Source organism: Chiloscyllium plagiosum, chromosome 18 (genome assembly GCF_004010195.1).
Source record: "Chiloscyllium plagiosum isolate BGI_BamShark_2017 chromosome 18, ASM401019v2, whole genome shotgun sequence".
In the NCBI taxonomy this organism is placed as follows: Eukaryota; Metazoa; Chordata; class Chondrichthyes; order Orectolobiformes; family Hemiscylliidae; genus Chiloscyllium; species Chiloscyllium plagiosum.
The window spans coordinates 758517-767446 of NC_057727.1; the positions used below are offsets into that span (position 1 = coordinate 758517).

The 8930-nt window shown below is 45.3% G+C and overlaps 1 protein-coding gene across 1 annotated transcript in view; it reads right to left on the reverse strand.

Moving 5' to 3' along the window:
* lamb2 (laminin, beta 2 (laminin S)) overlaps positions 1 to 8930 on the reverse strand; it is a 167856-nt gene that overhangs the window by 59927 nt on the left and 98999 nt on the right. Inside the window, exons 15-18 of the mRNA XM_043708610.1 lie at positions 7728 to 7848; positions 5305 to 5497; positions 1431 to 1574; positions 286 to 517 (exon numbers count right to left, since the gene is read on the reverse strand). Coding sequence (XP_043564545.1) covers positions 286 to 517; positions 1431 to 1574; positions 5305 to 5497; positions 7728 to 7848 — 690 coding nt within the window. The remainder of the gene's footprint in view (positions 1 to 285; positions 518 to 1430; positions 1575 to 5304; positions 5498 to 7727; positions 7849 to 8930) is intronic.

The following is an 8930-nucleotide window of genomic DNA, read 5'->3' on the forward strand; positions in this document are numbered from 1 at the left end:
ATAGGGGCGATGTCAGGGGTGGGTTCTTTACCCAGAGAGTGGTGGGGGCATGGAATGCGCTGCCCGTGGGAGTGTTAGAGTCGGAATCATTGGCGACCTTTAAGCGGCATTTGGATAGGTACATGGATGGGTACTTTAATCTAGGTAGACGTTCGGCACAACATCGTGGGCCGAAGGGCCTGTTCTGTGCTGTATTGTTCTATGTTCTATGTTCTATGTTCAGTACCTCAGCTGTTCAAAGCATATGTGTCTCAAGGAGATCACTTTGTCTGATTGGGATATTACCGCTCACAGTTTTGTCCCACAGTGTTGCCTCGGCAGTTAAGGCAGGTTCCAGTCTGTTGGTCACAGCTCTCCGCAAGCCCATTGCAGTGACACGGCTGGCAGCTTGGGAAGCCCCAGTGACCAGGTTGGCATTCTCTGCACTGCCGACCGAATGCTCCAGCCCGGCATTGGCACTGCCCAGTCAGCTGGTCACAGAACGTGTTGTACGATCCCTCCCGCTTACAATTACAAGCTGTAGGCAGAGAGAAAAACAGAGTTTGTTTGCTAAACCACACACTCTAACCACAGGCAGATCACCTTGTGCCTCAGTTTAGAAGAAGACTTTTTGAACCTAAAATGCCTGCACCAGATTTTTGAAAGAGCTGCTGAACTAGTCCATCCTCCGTGCTCTTTCACCTTAGCCCAGCAACTTCTCCCCTTCCCTTTCAACTTCTATGTGAAAATGTCTGGTAAAATCTTCCACCACCAACACAGGCAACAACTCTGAATATTTATACATTTATCATCATTCCCCCTCTTTTAAACAATTAACTTCAATCTGTTTCTTTTGGTTACTGACCCACCTTCCAGTGGAAACAATTAATTTCAATTTACTTCTATCAAGATGGGAGCATTAAGTACAGAAACAGCAGGGCAGGCAGAGACCATTCAGCCCCTTGGTCCTGTTTCACAATTCAATGAAATCTGGGTTGGGCTGTGCTATAACTGCAGCTGTTGAGAGTGTGGTGCTGAAAGCACAGCAGGTCAAGCAGCATCTGAGGAGCAGGAGAATCGACGTTTCAGGCATAAACCTTTTTTGATGAAGGGTTTATGCCTGAAATGTCGATTTTCCTGCTCCTCAGATGCTGCTTGACCTACTGTGTTTTTCCAGCACCACACTCTCAACTTTGATCTCCAGCATCTGCAGACCTCACGTTCTACTGTAACTGCAGCTGCCTTATATAAACAGCACAAGAGAGGCTACAGGAATGAATGAACAAGCTTTGGAGTCAACATTCTCTCACTGCCAGTCAGGGCAGAGAGCTGCAAACACTAAATAAATATCTACTCATCCCAGCATCCTGATCAATCGCAAAGAGTTTGAAATTGCTTTTGTTGCTGCTAACAAGGATTAGCAAGAGAGTTTCTTTCTCTCACTCTCTTACCTTGACAGCCCACTGGGCCAAAGCCATATGTTCCAGGAGCACACTGTTGACACTGTCGGCCGATCACTCTGGGCTTGCAACGACATTGCCCCCCATTCAACTCACACTCCGAACTCAGTGAACCCTGAGGGTCACACTGGCAAGCTGAAAGCACACAAAACAACAAAGACTTTCACTTATTGAACCTGGTTAGTGTTATCATTAATAAATCATTGAATCTGACAGCACAGGAGGAGGTCACATGGTCTGTTGTAGCTCTTGCCAGCTCTAGCGCCATTCAGTTAGTTCCACTCTCACTGGAAAAATGGTGCACTGAGAACAACCTAGCTCTCAATGCCGGCAAAACCAAGGAACTCATTATAGACTTTCGGCGGGATGTTACTCATGCCCCCCTACACATTAACAGCACAGAGATGGAACGAGTGGAGAGTGTCAAGCTCCTGGGGGTGGTCATCCACAACAAGCTTCCTTGGACTCTTCATGTGGACGCACTGGTTACAAAGGCCCAACAACGTCTCTCCTTCCTCAGGCAGCTGAGGGAATTTGGCATCACGGCGAATACCCTTGCCTCAAAGATCCATCCCACCCTGGCAATGTTTTTCTACAACCTCTACCATCGGGGAGAAGGTACAGAAGCCTGAACACACGCACCAGCCGGTTTCAAAACAGTTCCTACCCTACTGTTGTTAGAATACTGAATGGACTCACAAACTCTTAACATTCACCTGTACCTGTGTTTTTGTTTTACTGCTGTTTACCTATTATTTACTATCTATGCTACTTAACTGCTTGATCTGCCTGGATTGCTCATAAGACAAAGCTTTTCACTGTGCCTCAGGACACGGGACAATAAATTCAATTCAATTCAATTTTTGCATCTGGCCCTGTATATTTTTTTCAGGTATTTATCTAATTCCATTTTGAAAGTTATTGCTGAATCTGCTTCCAAAGATAATTTCAGACAATGCAATCCAAATCAAAAATGACTATGCCTTGAAGAAGAATAATAACAACTACTGTGAACCATCTAATCAAATCAAAAACAATTCCTGAGTGATTACGAATTCTTTCAGCCAAATGTCACCCCCGAATTTCTCTCTAGTTGTTATCAACATCCAGCTCCCTCAGGCCAATGCCACTATCTGTAGGCAGTACTTAACTCAGATCTAGCTAACCTCCACGTAATTGTAAAGCATTTAGCAACATAGGAACAGCAGAAGGCCATTCAGCCCCTGAAGTTTTCTCCGCCATTCAGTAAGATCTGTGGCCTAACTCCATATGGCTGCCTTGAGTCCATATCCCTTGAAACTTTGCTTAATACAAATTTGTCTGTCACAGATTTAAATGTTACAATTGAATTAGCATGATTGCCATTTGAGAAAGATAGTACCAAATCTCCACTACTCTCTGCATGTAGAAGTGCTTTGTAACATCTCTCCTAAATGGCCTGGCCCTAATTCTTATGCGAAAGTGAGGACTGCAGATGCTGGAGATTAGAGTCAATAGTGTGGTGCTGGAAAAGCACAACAGGTCAGGCAGCAGCATAGCAGCAGGAGAATTGACATTTTGGGTCAGAGCCCTTCATCAGGAAAAGGCAGGTTCATCATTCCTGATGAAGGGCTCTGGCCCAAAACGTCGATTCTACTGGTCGTCAGATGCTGCCTGACCTGCTGTTCCAACACCACACTCTCGACTCTGATCTCCAGCATCTGCAGTCCTCACTTTCTCCTAAACTGGGAGGCGATGTAATCCAGGTAGCTGTGGGAGTCGGTGGGTTTGTAGAAAATGAGTTGGTCACTATTGATGGAGATGGAGAGGTGCAGGGAGGGGACAGAGGTAACAGAGATGATCCAGTGGAATTTAAGGTCGGGGTGAAATGTGTTGGTGAAGTTGCTGAACTGTTCACCCTCCTCATGGAAGCACGAGGTGATGCCAAATCAGTCATCAATGTAGTGGAGGAAAAGGTGGAGATTGGTGCCGGTGTAACTACGAAAGATAGACTGTTCTACGTGGCTGACAAAGCAACAGGCATAGTTGGGGCCCATGCGGGTGCCCATGGCTACCCTTTTCCACTGGAGGAAGTGGGAGGATACCCATTGCGTGTCCGGGTTCGGGACATCCGCACCAATCAACCCCACTGCCCTGTGGCTGAACACTTTAACTTCCCCTCCCACTCTCCCGGGGACATGCAGGTCCTGGGCCTCCTCCATCACCACACTCTTACCACCTGACGCCTGGAGGAAGAACGCCTGATCTTCCACTTTGGGACCCTCCAACCCCAGGGCATCAAATTGGACTTCACAGGTTTCCTCATTTCCCCTCCCCCCACCTTACCCTAGTTCCAACCTTCCAGCTCAGCACCACCCTCATGACCTGTCCTACCTGTCAATCTTCCTTCCCACCTATCCGCTCCACCTTCCTCTCTGACCATCCCCACCTCCATCCACCTACTGCACTCTCAGTTACCTTCCCCCCAGCCCCACCCCCCATCCCATTTATCTTTCCACCCCTGAGGCTCCCAGCCTCATTCCTGATGAAGGGCTTTTGCTTGAAACATTGATTTTCCTGCTTCTCGGATGCTGCCTGACCTGCTGTGCTTTCCCAGCACCACACTCTTAGTTCTTCTGTCCCCAATTCTAGAATCGTCAATAATTTATCTTTATGTACCTTGTCTTTCCCTGATTATACCCTGAAACCCTCAATTAGATCGCCCCTCAACCTTCTAAATTCTAATTTGTGAAATCTCTCCTCATAACTTAAGCCCTGAAGTCCAGGTATCATCCTTGTAAACCTGCATTGAACTCCCTCCAGGGTCAAGACATCCTTCCTTATTTGCCCTTTTATTTGTCTGGCCGAAATAGACAATCTCACTCTTATCCACAGGAAACATCATCTGCCAGATTCTATTTGACAAATGTTCATGGACAAGTAAGTCACTAATTAAATCAGGTTTATTATTCATTATTAGATCCAATATAGTGAACCAGATTTTGTTTTTCCCTGAGAATTGATAAGAGTTTCACAATATTGTTAACTCCAGATATTTTTTAACAGAACTCTAATTCCACCATACGTTGTGGTTGGATTCAGACCAGTGCCCCCAGGACATTAGCTGAGTTTCTGGATTTCAGTTGAGTGATAATAACAGTGGTCCAACACCTCAGGGTGGCCAATCCATGTGGTCTGTGCTGGTGGACACACTTCCTGCAGATGCAGTTGTCAAGGACATTTGCCTTCCCCTGATCTCTCAAATCTCACAGAAGATGGGATTATAAAGGGCATCTGTGGGTCTTTGAGTAGGCATAGACAAAATGGGCCAAATTACCCCCCTCTGTGCTGAATCATTTCTACGGTTCTAAGAAGCATACAACCTACAAACTGCCATTTATAACCCTCTAGTGACAACTGGATTAAACAAATAAATCTTATTTTGTTACTTAATTTACGGCTATTACTTTACTGACTATCCTTTTCACAAATCAACACCAAAAGCAACAGCTAGTGCCCATACGCGATGTACCATGTGAAGATGATGATAGGCCATTTACTTGAATTGCTCCTGTTCATGTGGTCCAAATTCTGCCACAATGTTGACAGTTTTGGAGATCTGTGATTTTTTTACCCAGCGACAGTGAAGAAACACCAGTATTGCTTCAAATATGGATGAAGTGTCTCATTGGAGGGGAAGGGAAGGTAGTGGGAGACATCCCAGGTTTGGAAGGAGAAGCCTTGGTGAGTTACAGCAGTGCACCTTGTAGATGGTACACCCTCTGCTACTGTGTGCTGGTGGTGGAGGGAGTGGATGGATATTTAATTGACATCAGGTCACAGTCTAAAAGTTTATTGTAACAATACAAATGAATCCCATACTTACGCAGAGCCCCGTTGTGAATTATAGCTGACATGCTGCTGATCAGTTTGGCACAGATGTCCGTTATTGTTGGCTTGACAACTGGAATGCTGTTCTCATGGCAGCGATAACGCTCAAAGGTCTCCTTCCTCCTGATAGAGGCAGCATCTCCGGCAATAAACATCTCCATGGAGGAATAGCGAGGAACCAACACGATCTACAACAGAAATCAAACTGTTGGATGCACTCTTTGCTCGGCAATCTGTGATGAGTGGAACTGGAAGTTGACTGGAAATACTCCACAGTAGTGTGTAATGCTCAGTGTTTTGTCTTCTCAACGTGTCATCAAAGAATATGCAAGATGCCAGTTTCTCAGTGACCATTACCTCGGTAACATGGTTTGGAGGCGACCATGTTCAGTTCTCAGATTCCAGTGCTAGATTGTACAATAACTTCCCAATAAAAGAACATAGAACAATACAGCACAGAACAGGCCCTTCAGCCCTCGATGTTTCGCCGATCTGTAAACTAATCTAAGCCCATTCCCCTGCACTATCATATCATCATCCATGTGCTTATCCAAGGACTGTTTAAATGCCCCTAATGTGGCTGAGTTAACTACATTGGCAGGCAGGGCATTCCATGCCCTTACCACTGAGTAAAGAACCTGCCTCTGACATCTGTCTTAAATCTATCACCCCTCAATTTGTAGTTATACCCCCTCATACAAGCTAACGTCATCATCCTACATTGACCCAGTATTCTGCCTTCCTGTTATTCTTGCCAAAGTGAATCACCTCACATTTATCTGCATTGAACTCCATTTGCCACCTCTCAGCCCAATTCTGCAGTTTTTACAAGTCCCCCTGCAACCTGCAACATTCTTCCACACTGTCCACTACTCCACCGACTTTAGTATCATCTGCAAACTTACTAACCCATCCTCCTAAGCCTGTGTCTAAGTCATTTATAAAAATGACAAACAGCAGTGCTCCCAAAACAGATCCTATGGCACACCACTAGTAACCGGACTCTAGATGGAATATTTTCCATCAACCACCACTCGCTGCCTTCTTTCAGAAAGCCAGTTTCTATCCAAACTGCTAAATCACCCTCAAACCCATGCCTCTGCATTTTCTCCAAAAGCTTATCATGTGAAACCTTATCAAAGGCTTTACTGAAGTCCATGTATACCATGTCAACTGCCATACCCTCATCTACGTACTTGGTCACCTTCTCAAAAACTCAGTGAGGTTTGTGAGACATGACCTGCCCTTGACAAAACCATGTTAACTCTCTGAAATCAAATTGTTGCTTGCTAGATGATTATAAATCCTATCTATTATAATCCTTTCCAAACCTTTTCCTACAACACGCGTAAGGCTCACTGTTCTATAATTACCTGGGTCATCTCTACTGCCCTTCTTGAACAAGGGCACAACATGTGCAATCCCCTCCAGTCGTCTGGTACCAAACCTGTAGACAATGACGACTCAAAGATTAAAGTCAAAGACTCTGCTATCTCCTCCCTAGCTTCCCAGGGAATCCTCAGATATATCCCATTCGGCCCAGGGGACTTGTCTACTTTCACTCCTTCTAGAATTGATAACACCTCTTCCTTACTAACCTCGATCCTTTCTAGTCTAATATCTTGTATCCTCAACAATATTCTCCTTTTCCTGAATGAAAACCGATGAGAAATATTCATTTAGCACCTCTCTGATCTCCACAGGGTCCACACACAACTTTCCACTTCTGTCTTTCCTATCCTAATCAGCCTTTTTTTCCTGTCATACCGATAGAAAGCTTTAGGGTTCTCCTTTATTCTATTTGCTAAAGACTGCTCATGTCCTCTCTTTGCTCTTCTTAACTCTCTCTTTAAATCCTTCCTAGCTAAACTGTAACTCTTCATCGCCTCATCTGAACCATCTTGTCCCATCGTCACATTGTCCTCCTTCTTCCACTTAACAAGAGATGCAATTTCTGTAGTAAACCATGGTTCCCTTACCTTATCACTTTCTCCCTGCCTGACAGGGACATGCCTATCAAGGACACGCAATACCTGTTCCTTAAACCAGCCCCACATTTCCATTGTCCCCATCCCCTGCATTTTGCTACCCCATTCTATGCATTATAGAATTACCCAACTCTATGCATTCAATGCAGTCATGCCTAATTGCATTATAATTGCCCTTGCCCCATCTATAAGTCTTGCCCTGTGGTATGTACCTATCCCTTTCCATCGCCCAACTAAACGTAACTGAATTATGATCACTCTCTTCAAAGTGCTCACCGACAACTAATTCAAACATCTGGCCTAGTTCATTACCAAGCACCAGAGTAAGAAGTTTATTTCAATTCGCAAAATCCAGTTCAGGGCCGAGGTCATTATTTAAGAAGGCCCTTATTATTAAATACCCAAAATACATACACACACCATTACTTACAGAGTCCACAAGAATATTGGCATTAGGAATCCTCTCACGGGAAGAATAACGTTTGAATTCAAACCGGATTGTGTAGCTGACTGCATGTTCGAGGCAGACTGGCTGAGGGAGGACCACATACCTGAAAGATAAGAAGAAGCTGACTACAATTGCAGCAACCACATGGTCACTGACAGCTGACATGATGGTTCCTTGGGGTGAGGGCTGTGTTAGTGAGGGTCCCCCGGGGTGAGGTTTGAGTTAGTGAGGGTCCCTCAGGGTGAGGGTTGTGTTACTAAGGCAGGAACAGGATACTGATTAGGAATGATCAGCCATGATCATATTGAATGGCGGTGCAGGCTCGAAGGGCTGAATGGCCTACTCCTGCACCTATTGTCTATTGTCCTCAGGGTGAGGGTTGAATTAGTGTGGGTTCCTTAGAAGGTGTTTGAGTTAGAGTTGCTGAGGGTGAGGGCTGTGTTAGGGAGGGTTCTTCAGGGTGAGGGTGGAGTTAGTGAGGGTTCCTTAGAAGGTGGTTTGAGTTAGAGTTGCTGAGGGTGAGGGCTGTGTTAGGGAGGGTTCTTCAGGGTGAGGGTGGAGTTAGTGAGGGTTCCTCATTTGCCAACCTTTATTTCATGATCCTGTGTCTGGTGTGGCAATTACTCCCACAACATTGTGACTCTAGAGACAAGGTGCTGCCATAATTGACAACTAACGGAGACTGATGGAAAGAGAAGCGATGAACCTACAGACAGGTACAGAGGAGGCAGCAATATGGAGAGAAACCTTTGCAGAGAGAGTGAGAGAAAGAGAAATTTAGAGAAGGAAACAGTGAAGAAGGTTATCTCGGATTACAAAGAGTTAACCAGCTTGGTCATTGGGCTGTGAATGATATTATTAAATTGGAGAGGGTTCAGAGAGATTTACCAGGATGTTGCCAGGAGTGGAGGGTTTGAGTTATAAGGAGAGGCTGGGACTTCTTTCACAGGAGCGTAGGAGGCTGAGGGGTGACCGCACAGAGGTTTATAACATCATGAGGGGCATAGATAAGGTGCAGAGCAAGGGTGTTTTCCCTAGGGTGGGTGAGTTCAAAACTAAGAGGCATAGTTTCAAGAGGAAGCGTTGGGTACGGGTACAGTTACAACATTACAACATTTAAAGGGCATTTGCATAGGTTCATGAATAGGAAAGGTTTGGAGGGATATGGGTCAGACACAGGCAGGT